Raw genomic sequence first — 24,721 nt, 5'->3', positions numbered from 1 at the left:
TTGTCGGTCTCTAGGTACTTGTACTATCCCGAATTGATCACTTGTTTTATTCCTTAATGATATTTGTCTCGTGCATGCTTGAGCAAAACGTTGACGGGTAGACGAAGGTGAAACCCACGTGCTTTTGACCTAATTTTTTACGTTCAATTTTGTTTATAAATTTCTAACCAAAGCTCTTGTTCACTGTGTGCCAATCCTTTTAGTTTCTCTGCATGTTTTGGTATTTTCAGTATTCCACCATGTCATCACTCGACACATTCTTCGTTCGGGATTTCGTAGCTGCAGTTTTTCTCTTCTTTGCCACGCGTTATTTAATCCGATTACTTCTCGGAAAAACGAACAGAGCACTTCCTCCGGGACCGAAAGGGTGTCCGGTTGTCGGTGCGCTTCCACTCTTGGGGTCCATGCCCCATGTCACACTGGCCAAATTAGCCAAAAAATATGGACCTGTAATGTACCTCAAAATGGGCACATGCAACATGGTGGTGGCATCGAGCCCGGACGCAGCTCGAGCTTTCCTTAAGACCCTCGACTTGAATTTCTCTAATCGACCGGCGAACGCCGGTGCCACCCACTTAGCATATGATTCTCAAGATATGGTGTTTGCCGAGTACGGTCCGAGGTGGAAATTGCTTCGTAAACTAAGCAATCTCCACATGCTCGGTGGTAAAGCCCTTGAGGATTGGTCACAAATCCGGACCGTTGAGCTAGACCACATGGTTCGAGCAATGTACGAGTCTAGCAAAAAGGGGGAGGTGGTCGTGGTGCCGGAGATGTTAACATATGCAATGGCCAACATGATCGGTCAAGTGATACTAAGTCGACGAGTTTTCGAGACCAAAGGGTCGGAGTCGAACGAGTTCAAGGACATGGTGGTGGAGCTCATGACATCTGCTGGAATCTTCAATATCGGCGACTTCATACCTTCGATCGCGTGGATGGATTTACAAGGAATCGAAGGCAAGATGAAGAAATTGCATAAAAAATGGGATGTTTTGTTGACGAAGATGATGAAAGAGCATGATGAAACAGCTCATGAACGCAAGGGAAAGCTTGATTTTCTTGACATAATTATGGCTAGCAGAGAGAATTCTGATGGGGAAAAGCTTAGTTTTGTTAATGTCAAGGCGCTTCTTTTGGTAAGTCTTGTTTTTGCATAGTTAAGTTTTCTTTATTCGATGTATTAATCGGACTAATCCGGATCGAGTACTACAGAATCTGTTCACAGCTGGGACAGACACATCCTCGAGCATCATCGAATGGGCATTGGCTGAAATGATGAACAATCCTGAAATACTGAAGAAAGCTCATGAGGAGATTGATAAAGTGGTGGGAAGAAACTGAAGGCTCGAAGAATCCGACATACCAAAACTTCCCTATCTTCAAGCCATCTGCAAAGAAACGTTTCGAAAACATCCATCAACTCCCCTGAACTTGCCTCGAGTTTCGACACAAGCTTGTGAGATCAATGGATACTATATCCCCAAGAACACTAGGCTCAGTGTCAACATTTGGGCCATCGGTCGAGACGCCGACGTGTGGGACAATCCACTCGATTTCTACCCGGAGAGGTTCATGAGTGGGAAGAACGCCAAAATCGATCCACGAGGGAACGATTTCGAGCTGATTCCGTTTGGTGCCGGACGAAGAATCTGCATCGGGACGAGGATGGGGATCGTGTTGGTTGAGTACATTTTGGGCACGTTGGTCCACTCTTTCGACTGGATGGTCCCCCCCGGTGCAGGGGAATTGAACATGGACGAGGCCTTTGGCCTTGCTTTGCAAAAGGCTGTGCCTCTTTCTGCCTGCCTTCGCCCGCGCCTCGAACCAACTGCTTATGTTTCCTAAGCCTAATAATGCTCCTTTTTCGCTACTTGTTTTGCCTATGTTATAGTGTGTGAAAACTTCCTTTCTCTTTGCATTGCATTTTATTTAGGCCTCTAAATGAACTGAACGTTCAGCGAACCATTCATGAATCGTGCGGCGGGAAGTTCGTTTATGTTCGTTTATTTATTAAATGAATGAACATGAACAAGATTTTGTGTTCGTTTAATTAAATGAACGAATACTAACAAAGGGCTCGTTCGTTCATTTAAGTTCGTGAACGTTTGATTATATGTTCGTTTATGTTCATTCATTTATGTTCGTTCATTCATTTCAAGAAGATTGTTTTGTTGAACAAATTAACTTAAGACTTTATTATGTTCTTCATATAGGTTATTTATGATTTATGTATGTTTTTGTCGTATTCGAACAAATTAACTCCAAAGTTGCAGGTTATATTAATGAATTTTAAGTTGTTATTCTTGTTGTTTACTTTTTTTTACATTCATTTGTTGTGTTCGAATAAGTTTGTTTTTTGTGTTTGTGTTGTTCGTTTATTGTGTTCGTTTATGTCCATTTATTATGTTCATTTATGTTCGTTCGTTTGTGTTCGTTTATGTTCGTTTATCATTTAAATGAACGAACATGAACAATCTATATTCCTTAATGAACGAACATGAACAAAAAAAATTTTGTTCGTTTATGTTCGTGTTTGTTTATGTTCGTTTATTTATTAAATGAACGAACATGAACATACCTCCATTCGTGTACGTTCAGTTTGTTTACTAGACTAATTTTGTTACAACAAAAACTCTTACTTTTCCCACTATTATCACAAGTGGATATTATGTTACAATATGTGGCGAAATAAATGTTTCTTTTCTAATAATATTAATAAGGGTAAATTATGCCATTGGTCATTAATGTTTACATAAGTGTTCAATTTCACCGATGATGTTTGAAAAGTCACAAATCGGTCACTAATGTTATCATTTGTTACAAAATTGTCACTTACGTTATCGTTTGTTATAAAATAGTCACTCGACGTTAATAAATGTTAACAAATTGTTACTACAGTAACAAAATACTAATGTAGCATGTTAAACCAGCTGACTCAACATGTTTGACCGACTGTTTAACTCTTCTTCTTCTTCTTCTTCTTCTTCTTCTTCTTCTTCTTCTTCTTCTTCTTCTTCTTCTTCTTCTTCTTCTTCTTCTTCTTCTTCTTCTTCTTCTTCTTCATTCAGGTTTGATAAACCAAAACCAACACTCTGTTGATCTGTACTCATTTAAAAAAAAAATGCTCACTATAGTTGTTTATATATCTTACAATAAGGATGAAAGGAGACACAAACAGCACTCTGAAGTATCAATGTGTTGACTAATCAATTTTTCTACAAAAAATGTGACTAATTAACAATAATGTGCTGTGGTCTAGCTACAAGTTAAATTAATTGGGAAAAATTAAGGCAATAAAAATCTAACATATTAGCATTGCTATTGCTAGATCCAGGTATTTTCCGAGAACAATTCTCACCGTCATTCTGTAAACTGTGCTTAAAATTGCAGTCAGGACCTTTTTCACACTTTCATTTGATAACAAAATCAAGACAAACGCCTCTCAAAAATTGTTGGATGTGGCGATCCAGAAATATTTTTTAAGGTGGGTGTAATCACCATTTTTTTGTGCTATAGATATATTATTAATATTATTACATAACCGAGCCCAAACCAAATTACAAACCCAACAAACTCATTTACCCTTTAACCCAAATCAACCCTAAATCAACCCAAACCTAAAAACCTAGCTACCCCAATTGCCAACACCACCTTTCCTCTGCCTCCACTGCCGCCACCATCATTACTGTCGCCGACCACCTCAACAAATTCCCTGTTCCACATCTCAACAGATCAAACCAAATCCAACATAAAAAAAACTAATAAAAACAAACAAACAAATCACACCTAATCCTTGTTTCTTCGCCAACCGGACACTCCTTGCCATAGCCATACTCCTCTATCGAACCCTCACCAAACACGCAAGCAATCTTGGTCATTTTTATAGCATGCACACAACTACAGAAAAAGTCTCCCGTCGATCAATCTGAACGGTGAGAAGGTCCGGAGAAACCCTTGGAGCATCATACCTCAGCTGCATCTCAATCTAACAGTGACCAGTGGAGATCGGAGCCCAAGAAGCCGAGGAGTTCTCAGCCCCGTTTCATGGATAAGGAGACTAAATTTCATGAAATGAAGCCTCGATCCGAACTCACTGCGATGAGATGACCCACCAGGTGAAATTTGGTGCCAAAGACCATCGGCGACAGCGATCAGCGTAGTGGTCGGTGACGAACGACACCACCACCTGTAACTCACAGTTTAGAGAGAAGGGAGAGAGAAGAGAAGATGTAAAAAAATGAAAAAAAAATAATAATAAAAGAGCCTATTTGTAGGCCCATCAAAACGACACCGTTTTGGTGCCCACTCTTTTGCAGTAAAATGACACCATTTAAGGTAAGGTAGGACAACCCACTTCAGCGCATGGGGTAAATCGAGTTCCAGGCCAACCTAGTTTTGTAAGCTTCCATTTCAGTATTTAAATGAATCGTGGGTTATTTCTGAGTTTTAACTTCGAGTTTTGTCATTTTTACATTTTCATTATCGTATGCTTTATTAATATCGTTTGGTTAAATGGCTAGTTTAATTTATTAATTTAACATTGTTATATTTTAGTCCTTATTTGTAATATTGCTCAAAATTGTTGTATTTATATATACCTTCTAATTTTGTTTGTTTTTGTTTTAACCACTGCTTTAGTATAGAATAATATGGATGTATAATTCGATATTTTTATTGTATTTTTAGTATTTTAAATTTAGTCTTTGTGTTATTTTATATGTATGTTTATACCTTTGAGTGTTGGTGTTTTGTTGTGGATTCATTTTAGTCACTGATTTTGTTAAATCATAAGGAAATAAAATGGGATTAATCCATAATGATTATCTATTTTCTTTATTTACTTTGATTAAGCCCTATGTTCATTTCTTATTCTTTAAAGGCGTATGTATCTAACATAAATTGTTTTATTAACTTAATTTTATATATTGTTAATCCTAAATTATGTATGTGTTTACGTGTGTATTTATATATATATATATATATAAAGAACATATTTTTTTATTTATGTGTCAAGCTTATATTTATTTATTTTAATAATATATTTATATATTGTATTTATTTTTATAAAATATGAATATATTTTATTAAAGATAATTTTTTATATATATTTGAGTGTCTACATAATATATTTTTAACAAGGCGATCTATTCGATATTTTGAAAAACTTTAAAATATTCGATTGTTCGATTAACTTATGAAAGACCTAAAAAGACTTGGAGTGTCCTTTCCAAGGTTTATTAGAATAAAAACTATATTTTATTGTTTATTATTTATGTGTCATGTTACATGGATATTTATCTATTTTGTATACATTTATTACTATTGCACTCATAAATCATGCATTTGTTTACTCATTTTCCTTAAGATTCTAAGGCAATGTTGTCTTGCGTCATGAGTTAATAAAATTACGTCCAACATAACTAGATTTTAATTTATGTTAATTCACGTAGCAAAAGGACATCCTTTTTAAATAAAATCGAGTGAATTGAATCTTTCATCGAATCAAATATTTAAAAAAAAATGAATTCACTCATTCCAAAAAAAACTCAAAGAAATAATAAAGATCTTAATTTAAATTTCGAGTTCAAATTTGTAAAATTTCATCGTTTTCTACAACGTATAATCGAGATGTATCAATCTTGGGCGCTGTGGGGTGATTACCCTTCCTCACACGTAACCAACTCTCGAATCCTTACTTTTACGAATAAGCAAATTGAATCAGGAATGTTATCCTTACTAAACTTATGCACTACCCAAATTAGGTACATGTGATTATATCAAAAAACATCAGCACAATCACCCAAATAATTAGACGGGGAAAATTTCCCTAAACCATCGGACTTTATTTTCTCAAATAGGGTGTTCTTTATAGTGGACCAACAAAGACGCATAGATCGCCGTCATCTTCATGAAGACGCGTTAAAGATTCAACGCCTTCCTAACCTCCTGCATAGTTGACTGGCCAATTTTTTTCGAGGATTTTGGTGACGTTTGTTGTAGCGAAAGGCGCATGATTTAATGTGTGCATCATTTGTGATGCTTGAAAGACGAAAAAGGCAAACACAGAAGCTAATGTTATAAGACGTTGTATATTTTGGACATCTTTCAAAAGATACTATATAATTTTTTCGAGGATTTGGTGACGTTTGTTGTAGCGAAAGGCGCATGATTTAATGTGTGCATCATTTGTGATGCTTGAAAGACGAAAAAGGCAAACACAGAAGCTAATGTTATAAGACGTTGTATATTTTGGACATCTTTCAAAAGATACTATATAATCTCAACGACTGTAACATTCACCCTATTTAAAAAAAAATTCCTTTCAACACTCTACATTAGCGAATTCATTTTCCCACTACATTACTCTAGTGGCGGATGTACTAAGCCTAGGGCTGAGTAACGAAACCGAGAAAATCGAAAAATCGACACGAACCGAGTAAAACGGTTCAGTTCGGTTTGACATTATACGGTTCGGTTTAAAGTCTCAATTCTTTTGATTCGGTTCGGTTCGGGTTTTCCATATGGAACCCATTTATTCCATATTGAACTGAATAGGCAATTTTTAAAAATATATATATAGTTTCAAGTGATTTTTTCATTGAAAACCCGAAAAACAGAATCGAACCGAAAAACCCGAACCGTTAAAAAAACCAAACCAAACCGAAAAAACCAATTTCGGTTTTTTAACCATTCGGTTTCGGTTTAAATTTTGAAAAACCATTTACTTAGGTTCGGTTCAATTTTTGGTAAAAAACCGAACCGAATACACCCCTAACTAAGCCCCAATAAGAGCCAAGTGCATCCCATTATTTTAGAAAAAGTGGTTAAATTTAACTTATTGTGTTAAGGAAAAAATAAAAAATTACAATTTTTGAATACCCATTATTTTTAAGAAAAGAAAATTAAAATTTTGGACCCCTATTCTTAAATTTCTGAATCCGCCACTGCATTACTCCCAACAAATTTACCAAAAAATATCCAATAATAACCATTTTAGATTCGCATATAATCAGACCTCACACGCAAGTAACTTTTAAATAACAAAAAAGTAAATTACACATCAGAGTGGCACTAAGCTCCTTATGATTCTTCTTGGTAGTCAGTCCACTTCCTTGGCTATGATGCTTTGGCTGCATTTGTTAAATGGAAGAATAACAGTTTTGATCCATATTAACAATATAATTTACTTTTTAAAATAAAATTTTAAGTTTGGAACCATCGAAAGCGTAGGAGTTCCAATTAAAACTATTATTAGTTTCATGCAACACTTGATACCCGATCGAATGGTTTGACGTGAATATCAAGTGTCACATTAGTCATTGTAGTGACTTAATACTAATTCACTTTTAGGTTTATTTTAGAGCATGGTTAAAAATAAAAATTTTCATTAATCGTGTAACTCAATCATATTTAACGTCCTAAATTTCTGAGTCAACGTACAAGGCTTGACCCGAGAAGTCCGTGGACCAATGTAAGTTGGTGATTAGAATCATTGGACCGAATGTGAACCTAATTGGATATGAATTGAACTAGATTAACTATAAAAAGAGAATATCTGATTTGGAAGCAATTGAGGAGGGACCACTTGAGTGATTAACCCATTAGTCAAAACAAGGCTGACTTTTGTTAATATTTGCTTATGCCAACCAGGTAAAACAAGGGGGAAAGCTGAAGCTTTCTCAACCTTGTTTATCTTCTTCTCTTCTCATTCTCGTTCTCTCCCTTATGCTCAAAAGCCTTCATTGCTCGAAAGGCGAATTCTTAGCCATTTTACTATAGGAATTGTGTCCAAAGAAGGTAAGATTAAGCTTTGGGGGATCAAAAGCATCAATTTGAACTCTAAATCTTCCATGGAAGATGGTGTAGAGTAAGCTTGGGTTGGGGTATTGACCCTATGAGCTAAACCAATCAGTCTTTGCCTTTGTTTCTGCATCGTAATTCCGTTTCCATGCTTCTCCTAGACTCTTGTTTACGTCGGTAATCCATTTTGCACTTTTGTAGTTAGTGCAAGAGGTTGGAGACCATCCATGTGTAAGATGGAATGGGGAGGTGAGCGATAACAGCTCCATTTCGAGATTCTAGCATCAATATGGTACATTTCTAATTTTAAAATGGTGCTTGAACTTTATAAATGCGACCCTTTGTCGATTGTAAATACATGTTGGGTGTTTAAAGTGCTAAAACATGATTTAGATTCAAATTGTGGTATTTGATGTTAAACATGTATTGTTTTGGTGCTAAATGATCATGTGTAACCCCATAAGTCTTAGTAATCGGTTTAGGCTCAAACTGTAGTGTTTTAAAGAGTATCAATATCATAAAATTAAGTATTGATATCATAAAGTTAAGTATCGATACTTAATATATATATATATATATATATATATATATATATATATATATATTATTTATCAAACAACAAATCAAGTAAAATCCAGCGTTAATTCCACCCAATAAATCTAACATATACCACACAATCTAACATATACCACACAATCTTAATGACCCAGTAAATCTAACATATACCACACAATCTTTGAGCCATCCCCTACCTAATGAATCTAACAGATAATTCCACCCTTAGATCATCTACACTTCCATACTCTCTTGATCATGCATGGATAATGCATTACCCTTGATCATCACACCTACTTAAATTAATTCTTTTCCTTCATGCATGTCATTTGTCCATTAGGAACGATTAGAAATTTGTGCCTAACATAAAATCTTACGTGATTTCAAAGCTGAGTTACCGATACAACAATCAAACGAAAAGATCACGTCGTTTCTTGGGATTGGGATCAGGGTTTTCTTTTCTCATCATTGCTACAAATTCATCGTAGTTGATATTTCCATCCTGTAAAAATTATTGTAAACATTCATGGATTAGCTGCTTTGTTTTTACTTGGAAAAATGAGATGTGTATATATTTTGCTTACATGGTCGGTGTCAACTTCGGAAATGATTTCTTTTATATCTCGGCCGTCATGCATTCCATACTCACGTAGAGCTTGATCTAATTCTTCCATCGTGATATACCTGAAAATATCCATGTAATATATATATATATATATATAAGAAATCAATATAATTAAAAAAAAAGAGAGAGAGAAGATTGCACGAGACAAATTATATGAAGTTGATTAGTTTACCCGCTGTTATCTTTATCAAAGTGTTGGAAAGCATGAAAGAGATGATCTTCTCTATCCATTCGGTTCATATGCATTGTGGCAGTGATGAACTCATCGTAGTCTATGGTTCCATTTCCATCTGCATCGGCCTATACAAATATATATATTCAAAATAAGTTTATAAGCATTGGCTTAAAAGAAATACTAAAATAACATGGGTAAACTTCACCTATTCTCGCAATTCCGTTTTGGTCACTAAACTATTTTTTTTCAAAATTATACTTAACATTACGTTTTAGTCACCCGCCATTAAAAATATAAACATATATGTTGATGTGGTAATTTTTTCAATAATGACATAACATTATCTTATGGTGACACATCAACAGTTCTGTTTATCTTTTAACATAGGATGACCAAAACGTAATATTAGGTATGATTTTGTGAAGAAAATGGTTGGGTGACCAAAATGGAGCTACGGAGATAGGTGGGTGAGTAGATACACAGTTTACCCAATTAATATTAACGTTTGGAAGAAAGACATACGGCCTCCATTAGTTGTTGAATTTCGTATTCAGAGAGTTTGGTGCCTTGCTTGGCAAGGCTTTGCTTCAATTCTTCGAGTGTAATGGTGCCACTGTTGTCGGTATCCATGCCTTTGAACATCTCTTTCAACCCCATGATTTCTTCCTCCGATAAACACCCAGCAATTACCCGCAAAGCAACTTTCTTAAACTGGTTCATTGCCTTGAACTGTTTCAGCCTGTTCAACACTGCATTGTCAAGTGGTGTATCTGGTGCTTCACCATCCTCTTTTATCCATGGATGACCTGTTTTTCAGTCGTTCATTCGCTATCAGATAACTTGCATCCCAAGTTTACCCTTAAAACCAGAGAACAACGAGGCGTGCGTATACTTACTTAGAACCTGGCTTGCGGTTAACCTCTCCTTGGGATCCGAATTCAGCATCTTGCTTACAACATCCTTTGCTTGAGTTGAAATTTGAGGCCATGGATCATTCTTGAAATCTATTCTCCCTCGTAAAATCGCATTGAATATCCCAGTTTCGGATTCTATCGACACAGAAATAATATTCATTTATTTTATTAAATTAATTCGTGATATCAATTCGATAAATAAAATAATATTAATCACAGTTACTGTTATTAACCTGCCCAGAAAGGTGGAAAACCAGAAAGAAGAATATACAACATAACTCCAATGCTCCATATATCAGCTTCCGGTCCATATTTCCTTTTCAAAACTTCGGGTGCAATGTAATATGCACTCCCAACAATGTCTTTGAATTCTTCACCTATTCCAATTTGAGTGATGAATCTTAGTGAAAATAAAAAAATTCTCTAAATTTAATTAAATAGTTTCTGTCCTAAATAAATGTCGGGTCAAAATGCTTTAAAAAGAAGAATAAAAGTCAAAATGATTATTTTTTAATAGTCTTAGTTGATTATTAGGTAGTATATGTTCAAAATATTTTTTAATCATTGACAACACGCTCACGCTGCAAACACGGCAGGTCGAGTCTGAGATTTCTAGGGAGAACAACACTCTTTTTTACCACTGAGGTCGCTTGATGGATTCATTAGAGTGACTGTTTAATCACATGTTTAGTGTTATTTTCCCTAAAATGAAACGTTAGTGATCAAAATATTTTGATGTATATATATACAAAATTGAGTATTTAATCAAACGTTAGCGATACTTTTTGTAGGCATAATATAAAAATTAACCTCCAACATTTACTAAAACAGTCATTTTAGCTCGTATTCTTTTTTTGGAGTATTTTGTCCCCCACGACGTTTCATTTTGGGACAAAATGTCATTTTTATAGATGAAAACCGTTAGTTAACAAACAATTATCACTCTAAAATATGGTATTTTTACCCTAAATGAAACATCGAATGCCAAAATGTTTTGGAAAAAAGAATAAGAATCTAAGCCACTATATGGTTAGACGTTAGTGACCTTTTTACCCTAAAATGAAATATTAAGACCAAAATGATTAATTCGATAAATGTTGAGGGTTAATTTTGGCATTAACTCTTTTTGGTATGACTATAATAATTTGAGATTATAAATCATCAAACCTGGCTTGTAAAACGAAGAAAGACCAAAATCTGTGGCCTTGAGCGGTGAATCTTCTTCCTTGTTCAACAACAAGAAATTCTCAGGCTTGAGATCCCTATGGATGACCCCCATAGAATGGCAAGTGTGCACAATCTGAACAATTGTTCTTAGCAAAGACGCCGCGGCTCGCTCGGTGTAATGCCCCTTTGCGATGATCCGATCGAACAACTCTCCCCCGGCACACAGCTCCATCACCAAATGAACCGAATACTTATCTTCGTAAGCTCCTTTGAGCTCCACAATGTTCGGCTGCCCCGTCAAATGGTGCATGATTTGCACTTCCCTTCTAACATCTTCGATGTCGTCTTTGTTCGTCAGTTTTCTCTTGGTTATCGTCTTGCACGCGAATTGTTCCCCGGTCGTCTTGTGTGTGCACAAATGTGTGACCCCAAACTGACCCCTGCCCAATTCTTTCCCGATGTTGTAGGTCGATTTAACGTCTTCCATCGGTCGGCCTAAGACGGTTCCGAGGGTGGCAGACGTGGATTTTGAGGCGCCGTCATGTCGAGAACCTTGTTGTGCATCTCCCTTCTGTTCATTGTTAACGTCGTCGTCGGCCTCGCCACGAGAGCAACAACACCCCATGGCGGGATGATGGCCTTAAAGAAGGCGGAGAAAATTCCGGAAAATGAATCTGTTTGGGAGTAAAGAAAATGAAAGAAAGGGATGATCGGCAAGAAAGGCTGAGAAAATGATTGTGGAGAGATTAGTGTTGGATTTCGGTGTAGAAATTGGAGGAGATTGCTAGTGAGGGAATTTAGGATGAAGGGATGGTTTAAATCATGTCGGATTTCTGTTTGAGATAGATGATTTTTCGGACCAAGATTGTGTGTTTCTTTAGCGGTTTCCATTAATGGGTGGAAGATGAATATGAACGCTACTGAATTTCAGTTGCCTTGAACTGTTTGCTGTTACTTGTTTGGTAATAACTATGAAACAAGTTTCGAGTATGGCATTAAATTACAACCGTAATCTAATAATACAACGATGGTATCATAATATTCTTTTAAGATCATCAGTCTAGGGATGGACCCGGACCCGACCCAATCGGGTCGGGTTATTTTAAAAAAATTGGATTCGGATCGGGTCGGATTTAGGTGAAAAATATCCGAACCGACCCGACCCGAAAAAAAATTATAATTTTACTTTATATATTTAGGAATAATTCAATAATACCCCTCTATATATTGTTTTTTTTAATTAAGTCATTGTTTTTATTGAATAAAAATAATATTTTTATTATTATTTCGGGTCGGGTTTTTAAGTTATATATCGGGTCGGGTGGACCAAAAACCCGACCCATGCCCATCCCTAATCATCACGACAGTATAACTATACCCGTAATATAAGAAAATAATTAATTTTTAGAAAATAAATCATAATTGTTTTAACTATAATCACTGAGGTCGTTTGATTCGTATAATAAAATCGAACTTCACATATATAACAGGGGTGTTTTTTCTCAACCAATTTCAAAAAAAAAAAAAATATCATGCCAGATGGCTTTACTATTCAAATATTACATAAGATATTTATATATTTATAACTAAAATTAATTATATTAAGATACACTACAACGGATGGTATTGAATTTTAAATGTTGTATTATTCATATCATTGAACTTTTAATTATTTCAATTATAAATATAAATTTTAGTTTTAAGTTTATTTAGTATATCATTTTGTTAACAGGGTGATAACGTGGATTGCAATTACCGAAGTGGATGTTGAAACAAAATGATATTATTTTGGTAGGACTATTTCGATATATGAAATGGCCCAAAATGATAAATAATATTTATAAATTTAATATATTTATAAAAATAGAGTTTAATTATTGTAAAGGAAATTATATATAATATTTATAAGAATAATATATTTATAAATTATATTATCAAATTAGCCTCGATTATAATTTATACATATTTTATTTGAGTTAAAATCAATTGTAATTTTATCAATTATAGGAATAAACTTTTATTTTGGTTTTAGTTATACCACTGGACCTTTAAATTGTTAACGACACGATGACATGAATGATAGTTGTCGATGTGGTTAACGAATGTCGACGTAAACACCTCACCAAAACGACATTTTGATCTAATTATTAACAACTTAATCAGAGTTCTGATTACAAAGATCGCCCTACATACAAAAATAATCGGCAATCAAACTATACCCCAATGATTACAAAGAGTAATATTAACACTATCTAATCTATTTATATTCCTACTCCTTAAGTGTAAACCAACAATTTCCTTAATAGCATGGAACATTTCTTCAACATTTCTAGATTGACCCTGGAAAAGTCTTTTGTTTCTTTCTTCTCATAGGATGTAAATTAAAGTTTTGGTTAGTGTTACAATTGATAATATTAAAAGTTTAGTGATATAAACAATACAATGCATAAAGTTCAGTGATATCTAATGTATTTTACTCTATTTTTTAAACATACTAAATGACTATCAATCATCGGTTCACACATATTTCTTGATCAAACCCTCCATAATCTCTACCTTTCTCATTTAATAAAAAGAACACACCTTAAGTTAACATTGATGTGAAGATTTACATTTTCCAAAAATTACAACTCTCCGACATGATTTCTGGCAACACCAAAATCAACAAATAACTGATCACATCGATTAAGCTTACCTATCCTGCTAATCTATCAGTAATCATCAGAATTCTATGCCTAATGACAACATCGAGAGTTATTATAAAATCTCGTGCATCAAATCAAGAGAAGGATCTGAACTCACTCGTGACTTTTCTCTCTTCTACTTAATGGAGACAATTATTAAACAATAACAAGTTGATGAAGGAACTTTGATTGTCTTATTGTGACATGAAACTGTATATCATGGAGTCCAGAGCCAAAATTTTGGAGCAATTACATTGCAGAATCTGCAGATGTGGACTGTGAAACTGTGTTTTTCTCAAGGGAACCAGATATTATGAAAGGGAAAACTTTGCCAAGAAAACATATGGCAATACTAGGAGAAATGAATATGTTAAGAGAATCTCAGTAAGTCGGAACCGGTGGATCGACCTTGATTGCATACGCATGTATTCCCCCAGCTACATTGAACACTTCCTTGAATCCCTGAGCCCAAAAAATCAAAAATTCGTCAAGAAAGATCCCGGAAAAGATAGTATTTGTTCGAAAGACTCTCAATCATTTGATAAAGAACACTCAAACATCCCTACAAACGTCGTGCTTAAATCCAGGCCCTCCAGGGATAACAACAATTCCTTTAACCACTGAGGTCATTTGGTTCGTGCTCCAACAACATATTAGAAACAACAGCGATGGCAGAAAATAGAATGAAAGATGAACTTTTGTGGTCAAGGGAAACAAATTAAAAAATTCAATGCTGCTCTGCAAAGGAAAATGTAAGCAGTGAATGATATATCATACATTACAGCACAGGATAAGAGCAGCTAGCAGAACATTGATATATATATACACATGAAGGGTGGAGGAATGAGAAGCTATGATTCATGATGAATCCCCTGAAAGTGAATCTGAACTCCAAATAAGCACATCCAATAAATTGTGAAGAAAAACGAGTAAAACGGTGAATGTGATGATAATAAACTTAACCTGAGTATGTAACCACTTGGCAACCTGCAACGATCGCCTGCCATGGTGACACTGCACGATACATTTTAACATCGATTAAAATGGAACATTGGAGGATTCAAAGACAAACAAGCATAAAATGCAAGAGAGACAATTGAATATTAAATTCTAGAAGCCACTTATAATTAAACGTAGTCAAATGGGACTTAAATTGCGGTTGCGGTCGCGGTCGCAGTCGCGTTTCTGATTGCCTTCATCGCGATTGAAGACATAGCGGGTGCTATTGCGGACATTGCGCATATCATGGTCATACAATAATGGTTTTGGACGACACCTTTACCGCTATATAACGACCGCTATTCTGATAGAAGACCTCTATTTAAATACTTACTTAAAATCATTTAAAAACCAGAGACACTCCAGCAAAAGGCTTTCTAGTAGAATCATATATTCTTTCCTTTCTTTACTTACAAGTTCCTTTTGCTTTTATTAATTCTTTTACAAAAATTTATTATCAGATACTATTCATTTGGTTAGCCAAACGCAGGGGGAAAATTGGTTGAAAATCTTGGCGTCAACAAGGAAATACTCACCAGGACATATGTATCTTTCATTGGATCAAATTTGTTAGTTATTTCAGGTCCCCAACTTCCTACCTGGCGTAGAGGAAGAACATGGAATCCCGGCAAAGATGCTAGGGACCTTCCATGTGAAAAAGATTGAGACATGACCATCATCCTCTTCAAAGGCAAAAACAAAGTGTACCGCCTTAGCATGACATGTTCCAACTCTATAGTGCCTCATGGTGATATAATTCGTTAATTGAACTATGGGTAAAACATTGTATTTGCAAAATTGCTTCAATAATGGGTTGATTTTTTGGGGGTCAAATAGAGTGAAAAAAAATAATTTTTTTCAACTAGGGTGTTTGCTACCGTTCTTGGGGAAGACACCTAGACCACTCAACGGCTTCTGGAAGATACCTAGATCACCCAACGACTTTAGGAAATCATGTGGATTGCAGGGTGTTTTCTCGAGGTTTTATGCACGCACGCTAGTAAGGGTGGCTCCAGAAGTCGTCATGTGGTCCGGACGACTTCCACAAAGCACTATAGCTATACCATAGTTGAAGAAATAGTTTTACCTACACCCTATATGGCCAAATTTTTATTTCAAACACATTATTCAAACAATTTTACCCATTGTATTAGTAATGCTACCAGAGGAGAACTTCAGGTAGCTAACCTCGATAACGATTATGGTGTATGAAATGCTATAATAGAATCATGATCATTAAAGATACTTCATGACCTAACGCTTAAAAGCTTCATAGTGATGTTTCAATTAAGAGTTGAAATTCTATTTTACCATATCACCTACACTAAGAATTTAGAGTGGTTTTTTGCTTTTGTTTTCTAAGCATGATGTAATTGTTGTAGAGTGCGCGCGTTGTCAATGTCTAAAAAATATTCTGAAAAGATTTTTTTAAAAACAATATTCTGAACAGATACTACCTTGTAATCACCTCAGACTACTCAAAAAAAATATAAATTCGGAAAATCCAGGTAAAAAAAATTGTTTTTCGAGTTATGAAAGCATACACTTCTTCAGGCTCCCGGACATCTATCAACTGAGCCTGTTCAATGAAACTAGGGTCCTGTAGTTTTGCATGAAACTCCTCTGGTTCAATGTCTTTAAGCAATGACTCTTCCCTGAAGCAAGGTAAAGGGGAGTTAGAACCTGCTTAAGCTTCATCAAGCATAGATTTCAATTGTTGTTCAAAGAAATACCTCTCAGATAGAACTTGTAACAAGTGCCATCCAAAATTAGTTTTGCATTTCACAACTTTGTTTAAAGGTGCACTAAAAGCAGCCTCCTCAAATTCTGGCACCTAATATATTTTATCATGAAAAAATAAAGTCCATAAACATGTTCTCAATTAAATTTTCAGCCCTTTTCAATTAAAAGGATATATATATATATATATATATAAAGAGGAATCAACATACCATTTGTCCCTTTCTTACCCACCCAAGCATTCCCCCCTTCTCCTTGGAGGGACATATGGAGTATTCAACAGCAAGATCAGCTAAATCCCTCCCTTCACCAATCAAATAACCATTAACTATCAGACAAGCAACATCAAAATTGATTTTAATCTATGCTCTATTTTGTTGTTGCCTTAAGCATTTACTCTTTCTAAAAAGATGCTATAAAACAAAAGCAAATGCTAGAAAGTTGAATTAAAGATTAACAAAAACTGAACAAATGACCAAATACGAGACCAGTTCCAATACAATTATTTTACATAAGGATGAAATCATATATTATTCTGAATTTATATAAAGAAAATCACTCGTTAAGATTTAGTAATCAACAAATCCCCAAAATGTGATATTTTAAGAATACCATTCACTAAACTCATAATAATACTCATTGGATTAAAGTTTGGGGAAAAAAAATCACCTCCAGCTATTCTCTGTTGAAGCTCCTCCAAGAGCTTCTGGCCGTCTTCTTTTAGAAGCAAATGCTGTACCAATCTCTAAACTCATAGTAATATTGTACATCTAAAATTTTATAATTTTATACCTTTAAATTTTTTACTGGTGATCTAATAACGTACTTTTAAAATTATACAACTTTACATCTCTACGTTTTTAATATAAGCACTAAATTTTTTTAAAACTTTTATTTAGGTCCCTAATTTTTAAACATTTAGTTTGTTTGTAATATAATCCCGACATAATCGACCAACCATTACACTACCGTTAGTACGTTTAACATGATCACTGAACTTTTCAGGTGCTTGCATTTAGATCCTAACTTTTAAAACTTACACCGTCATTAATTTCTTTCTAAACCCCAAATTACTTTTCGATCTCAAATTTCTTTTTTCGCAATCGGATGCTTGAATTTTTTACTGATGATCTAATAACAAACTTTTAAAATTATATAACTTTACATCTTTACGTTTTTAATATAATTTTCTGAGGTTGCACTCCTAACACAAAATCCTACTTCCTAACGCAGAATCCTACTTCTGTTTCTGAAAAATAACAAACCTGAAAGTCCGAGTTGTGGATGATCCGCATTGGGAGAGGCTTGGCTGAGAGCAAGAGATGGAGTGGAGAAGAAAGAGTGAAATGCAGAAAAAGTGAAGATTTTGTGAAGAGATTGATGATGAGAATGAAAAGAAGAGAGATTGGAATCAACGATCTCCTTAGATCAACGAGATTTGTGAGAGATGATGCTATCCGACCGAAACGGGATGCTCTTAACATTGTTATTCACTTCTTCTCACGATTTGCTTTCGATCTATAGCGCCGCAGTTGGATTCAAATGACTTAATCAACAAATCAAATGATAATACATCCATTTATAGTTGAATACATTAGAATAAACGGTACAGATTAATTTATATCAGAGAAAATCGCATCAGTGACCAAAAATGCCTTATAATATACGATTTTAACCAATTTTTTTTGGATTTGTCAAAATGACCAACAAAATCGCAACGCGAAATAAAAATCGTAACGCGATCCCCAGAATCGCAAATCAGTTTCCAAAATCGCAACGCGATTCTTGAAAATCGCAACGAGAATAGCAACGAGAATAGCAACGAAAATCGCAACATTTAGTTTGTTTGTAATATAATCGCAACGAGAATAGCACTAAATCAGTTTACGGATACGCGTTGCGATTTGTCTTTGTCTTTGTTCTGTCTTTTGGTTGAAGTAATGCAATCCATTCAAGTTTCAATTTGCAGAAGAGTCGCAACGAGAGAAATGAAAATCGCAACGTGAAAATGACTATCTGCAACGAGAAAAATGAAAATCGCAACGAGAGAATCGCAACGCGAAATGAAAATCGCAACGAGAGAATCGCAACGCGAAACCAAAATCGCATTGCGATTTTCATTTCGCGTTGCGATTTTCTCGTTGCGATTTTCATTTCGCGTTGCGATTCTCTCGTTGCGATTTTCATTTCTCTCGTTGCGACAGTCATTCTCTCGTTGCGATTTTCATTTCAACCAAAAGACAAAACAGTGTTGCAAATTTTAGTTTCAAGAATAAACTACTACTTTTTATGTTTATTGTTTTTGGTATATCTTCACAGTGTAGTTTTTGGTATATCTAACTTGGTATGTTTATTGTTTTTGTAGAAATTTTTTTCGGCTTCATTGACATTAAGGAATAAAGTTAGCCTAGCCACTACAATTTCTTCGAAGCTTTCACCTGCACAAAGACAATTGTTTGAGGAAACCTGCTTCGGGCCATGGCTGTACAGCATCCGGGTGGAGATGCTAATTTGACCCATTTGTGGCTTCAGACCATGACATCAAATCTACCCGACAGAATACAACGTGGTGAGGAAGAGATATGGTTTCATTTTCCACCAGCGTATACTTGTTTTGGGCGGAAGGAGTTCTGCTTAATCACTGGTCTACGATTCGGACACGATGATGTAGGTCGGTACACTCGTCATATCGCCCGCCCATCATGGTTATCCTGGGTTTTTCCGGATGAGTCAATGGAGAAGCCGAACCTACACGTCGACGACCTGAAGAAATTGTTTAATAAGAAAGATGGTTTCACTCGGATGGATGACGTCGATGTTGTCCCGAGTATGCCTTCTACTACTTGTGTATGCCAGCTTTTTAGGCAGAGAGGCCAACAACCTATTCCTCGGGAGCTAATAATATTGGTAGAGACCTGAATGCATGGAATCTGTTTCCGTGGGGTTCGTATATATGGAAAGCTACCTGGACTAAGTTGTCTACTGCCTTTGATGACCGCAAAAGTTTGCGTGGCGATGGTCGAAATACCTTTGTCAGGCTTTGTTTGGGCCTTTAAGGTAAGAATTTCTATATAATGTTCTAAAATTATATTAATTATTTACAATTACTAATTTTGTTATTATATTGTTTGTAGATTTGGATATTCGCGGCTTTCCCCAGCATGCGTACATATGCAATAAAAACGTCAAATGATATTCCCAGGGCTATTTCCTGGAAGAGGAAAAATCTGTTGGATTGGGAAGACTTAATACCATATACGACAATAATAATGTAAGTTAACACAAATACTTTCATATAATATATAACAAGTTATTAATAGTAGACGTTTAACTTTGTTTGAGTTTTTATATTGTTAGGAGGCCAACATTCCATTACAAAGACTGACACCCACGGAGAAGAGCTTGCCACTGATTGGTGGCAAGCTAGTCAGAGTTTTTTTTGATGGCACGGATGATGAGCAGCATCCACTTCCTCCAATTCGAGAGCCATCACCTCACCCAGAGCCATCACCCGATCGACCCGACTATACACCTCTAGAACGAGAGCCATCACCTATCCCGTCACATCATCGAGCCTCTTCTCCACCATCACCTCATGATAGGCGACCGGTAAAGAGGCCACGACATTTATCTCCTTGTTCTCCACCTCCACGGGATGAGTTACGTGATGAGGTCAATGCCTTGCGTGAGGAGATCGGTACTCTACGCGATAACGATGGTGCATGGCGTGTGGAGGTGTCAACTTTACGTGGTGAGGTTGCCGCTCTACGTGAGATGATAGTATCGTTGCAGAATGAGGTTCATACTCTACGCAACGAGGTAAGTTTAAGATTTTCCATATTTAACTTAATGATAAATTTACTCGTAATTTCACTTAGATTAGCCATTTCACTTAGATTGCTTAGTAAATTTATTCGGTTGCTGCCAATTCTGCTAAACTGTGTATTCTTTAACACTGTGAAATAGTATTTGTCTTTGTTTTGTCTTTTGGTTGAAAGTAAATTTGTTCGGTTGCTGCCAATTCTGCTAAACTAATACCCTGAAGTCAGTATTTGTCTTTGTTTTGTCTATTGGTTGAAGTAATGCAATCCATTCAAGTTTCAATTTACAGAAGAAGAAATAGTTTACTTTCGCAACACGAAACTTAAAATCGCATTGCGATTTTTATTTCGCATTGCGATTCTGTCGTTGCGATTTTCATTTCGCGTTGCGATTTTGGTTTCGCGTTGCGATTTTGGTTTCTCGTTGCGATTCTCATTTCGCGTTGCGATTTTAAGTTTCGTGTTGCGAAAGTAAACTATTTCTTCTTCTGCAAATTGAAACTTGAATGGATTGCATTACTTCAACCATAGACAAAACAAAGACAAATACTAACTTCAGGGTATTAGTTTGAAACATATTTTTCTTTGTTATCTGATGCATTTTGTGAACTATGATAGAATAATGACTTGGGTGAATACAATGCAAGTTTGAAACATATTTGTCTTTGTTTTCACTGTTTAAATATCATGTCTGTTTATTTACTGATTTTTGTATTTAATTATTTAGCGGCCCGATAGAGTGGATGCTTTACGTCGGGTTATGCTTGCACGACGGAGTTCACGCATCAGACAGCGTGCACGTGCTATTAAGTCTCCGTACACCCCAATAGTGCGAAGACACCGCAAGAAGAAGCCCGACTCGCCTGTCATCCCTCAAGAGTCCACTCCTATCGTTGAAGAGGCCCCCTATCATTCCTCGAGAGTCCCCTCCCACCGTTCAAGAGGCCACTGTCATCATTGAAGAGGTCCCTCCCACCATTCAAGAGCTCGATTCACATGGCGTCATATGTAGGCTTCTTGAGAAACCCTCTGACGTGCCGGACATAATGGATGAGAGTTGGCTCTCATATAAGTTACCGGCCAGTACCATTCCGGTATCGGAAGTGGAGAGGAGACAACTACCAGACACAATTCTGGATAACACCCTTTGGGCTAAGACCGCAGTTGATTTTTATCTACATGCGGAGCCAAGGGTGTTTCACTGACATATGTAAGCTCACCGATGATATTTGTTGCTTGATCGGTCTTGGTGGGCGTATTATTAGGGGTCGAAGACAATGGCTATTTCGATGGGGGGGTAAGTCTTATATTTTTCTTATATTTCAATTTGATTAATTTTTTTTTTAATTTATGTAAGTCACTAATATATGTCTTTTTTTGTAAAACAGCATATCGATGTGTGGGTGACACGTCTTCTAATAATAAGAAAACTTAAGAAAAATAAAAATATACGATATACAATTATGCCGACGTCTTTTAACGCCGTTCACTTGAAGAATCACGAGATGAATCATTTGATTTGGGCAATGGACAAGCTAAACTTTATCCTGCATGGTGGGTCGATAAGGTTATTTATTTTAGATTGAGTTTAAAGGTTTTATGAAATAAGTGCGCAAATGAATGAATTATACTTATGATTGCAGGTGTTTATCCATGTTTTGGAACGTAAACATTGGATTCTCGTCGAGCTTCAGCTCCCATCCCTTAAGACAATAGTGTATGACAAACATGATAAATTACATATCATTGGCTGATTTAAGAGATATTATTAAGGGATGGAGCTCTCATTTGGCTAAATTCTTGGATGCGATCAATTATTGGACTTGTTCTGGAAACAAGAAGCTAAAGAAGCTCAATATTACAGTTATTAGAGAGACGAGACCGCGCCACAACAAACGGAAGGAGCCAGAGGAGATTGTGGTCCTCTCGTATGCTTGGCGTTGGAGCGTTTGACGACGGGAAGCACCAAGTATCTACCTCCCACCGATAGAGATAGAGCTGCAGTAGGCTTGTGGTTTCGACATTATATGGCTAAATCGATATATACGAGACGCTGCCTACCTGCATCCGCGTTATAAAAATGTCCATAAACAATTGGTAAGTTTATAGACTTTTGGTTTGAAAATGTTTGGTTAAGTACCTAGAATTCAATAATTTGCTGTTTGTAGGTTTTAGATGTGTAGAAAGTGTTGTTTGAGCAAATGTTTGGTTTCTGCAGGTTAATCTCAGAAGTGAACTGCGTGAAAATGATGTATGGCTGCAAAAGTTGATTCAATAGTTTAATTGATTGTTTTTTGATTGTTTAATTGATTTGTAAAAGTTGATTCAATAGTAGATGATTGGAAATAAGAATTATTGCTTATTTTTTGATTGTTTAATTGATTTGTAAAAGATGATTTGTAAAAGTTGATTGTGTAATTGATGCGAACATAATTCTTATTTGTGCTTGTTTAATTGATTGAAATGTAATGGTTGATTTTGTTGATTTCAATCTGCATTATGTTGAAGGCAAAAATGACTATCGCAATGCGGAAATGAAATCGCAATGCGAAATGAAAATCGCAACGAGAGAATCGCAATGCGAAATGAAAATCGCAATGCGGAAATGAAAATCGCAACGAGAGAATCGCAATGCGATTTTCATTTCGCATTGCGATTTTCATTTCCGCATTGCGATTCTCTCGTTGCGATTTTCATTTCGCATTGCGATTTTCATTTCGCATTGCGATTTTCATTTCCGCATTGCGATTCTCTCGTTGCGATTTTCATTTCGCATTGCGATTTTCATTTCCGCATTGCGATTCTCTCGTTGCGATTTTCATTTCGCATTGCGATTTTCATTTCGCATTGCGATTTTCATTTCCGCATTGCGATTTTCATGTTGGGATTTTCATTTCGCATTGCGATTCTCTCGTTGCGATTGTAATTTCCGTGTTGCGATAGTCAAATGCATGCCTAATAAGTGATAACAACTGAATAACAAGAGTTGGTTAAGTCAAAATGGTTGGCCTGAGTCATTAATTCAACTGAAAATGTTAAAAGTTCACACATAAAATCCACATAAACTTCTGTAGTGTAGCAATCCATAGCGTATGCGCTTGAATCATCTTGGTTTAAATGAAGAGCAACTTTTATAACATGGCCACACGGATAACCAGATGTTTGCCATTTCATACAACTACACGTCTTTGCATTTAGATCGACTAGCCCATTTAAGTTATTATCCAGTACTTGAAACAAAGTGTTTGAACATGGTTCAACTCTCCATGACGTTGACTTCACAACACGTTTCGTTATCTTTTTTTCAGTCCATGGTGTAACACGATGTTCCAATGTTCCTGTAAATTTAAATAAACAATACTTAGTAAAATATAAAATATAAGTTACGAATTCAAAGAAATAATACCTGCATGGTTTCTTTTCTTGTAGTACCACTGTTGAATAGAGGCTCGAAAAAACTCCATTAACATAGTAATGGGTAATTTCCGGGAATGACGACTTAGAGCGTTGATTGATTCTGCACTATTAGACGTCATGAAACCATATCTTGCTCCAAGTTGATGTACTCTTGACCATCTTTCAAACCCGACATCTTCTAGTGTTTGAGCACACTGAGGCAAAACACGTCTTAAACAATTTATATGCTTATTGAAATCCACTTCCCGATAAGCTTTTACAGCCTTCCAGTATGTCCATTTGTGCTTTTTTATACCAGCAGACCTTGATTTTAGATTTCTATACAAATGAACACCACAAAGTCCATGAAAAGCATCTGGGAAACACCTTCTAACAGCGTTGTCAATTGAGTTTGCCCTATTGGATATGATTGTCAGATTGCTAATAGGACCTATGCAATCCCTAAAATGTACCAGCAGACCTTGATTTTAGATTTCTATACAAATGACACCACAAAGTCCATGAAAAGCATCTGGGAAACACCTTCTAACAGCGTTGTCAATTGAGTTTGCCCTATTGGATATGATTGTCAGATTGCTAATAGGACCTATGCAATCCCTAAAATGCCCCATAAACCATGTCCATGAATCAGAGGTTTCAGATTTGCCAACCCCGTAAGCTATTGGCAATATCCCATTGTTAGCATCCATGGCTACTGCTAATAAGTTTACTCCAAGGTATCGACCTTTCAAATGTGCTCCGTCAACTATACTAACCGTAGCACCAATGGCGATAAACAGCAACTCAAAGTGTCCATCTCTATCTGTTTTGATATGAGTTAC

General features: G+C 35.9%; 2 protein-coding genes and 1 pseudogene across 2 annotated transcripts; 1 reads left to right on the top strand and 2 right to left on the bottom strand.

Moving 5' to 3' along the window:
* Positions 1 to 202: 202 nt before the first annotated feature.
* LOC120145036 lies at positions 203 to 1,903 on the top strand (annotated as a pseudogene).
* Positions 1,904 to 8,767: 6,864 nt separating this feature from the next.
* Positions 8,768 to 11,864, bottom strand: LOC120145140 (calcium-dependent protein kinase 34-like). The gene is made up of 7 exons (XM_039159031.1): positions 11,240 to 11,864; positions 10,306 to 10,449; positions 10,055 to 10,207; positions 9,681 to 9,964; positions 9,156 to 9,283; positions 8,943 to 9,042; positions 8,768 to 8,860 (listed from the first exon to the last, which is right to left on the bottom strand). The coding sequence occupies exons 1-7, from the start codon at positions 11,862 to 11,864 to the stop codon at positions 8,768 to 8,770; spliced, it is 1,527 nt and encodes a 508-aa protein (XP_039014962.1).
* A 2,369-nt stretch (positions 11,865 to 14,233) lies between these two features.
* On the bottom strand, positions 14,234 to 18,146 carry LOC120145641 (rhodanese-like/PpiC domain-containing protein 12, chloroplastic). Its single transcript, XM_039159435.1, has 8 exons — positions 17,928 to 18,146; positions 17,332 to 17,395; positions 16,875 to 16,966; positions 16,656 to 16,756; positions 16,467 to 16,577; positions 15,459 to 15,567; positions 14,887 to 14,937; positions 14,234 to 14,385 (listed from the first exon to the last, which is right to left on the bottom strand). The coding sequence occupies exons 1-8, from the start codon at positions 18,144 to 18,146 to the stop codon at positions 14,305 to 14,307; spliced, it is 828 nt and encodes a 275-aa protein (XP_039015366.1). The 3' UTR covers positions 14,234 to 14,304.
* Positions 18,147 to 24,721: the final 6,575 nt, after the last annotated feature.

Source organism: Hibiscus syriacus, unplaced genomic scaffold (genome assembly GCF_006381635.1).
Source record: "Hibiscus syriacus cultivar Baekdansim isolate YM2019G1 unplaced genomic scaffold, ASM638163v2 tig00110893_pilon, whole genome shotgun sequence".
Lineage (NCBI taxonomy): Eukaryota > Viridiplantae > Streptophyta > Magnoliopsida > Malvales > Malvaceae > Hibiscus > Hibiscus syriacus.
The sequence above is the reverse complement of the archived record's forward strand: the minus strand, read 5'-3'. Positions and strand labels throughout refer to the sequence as shown.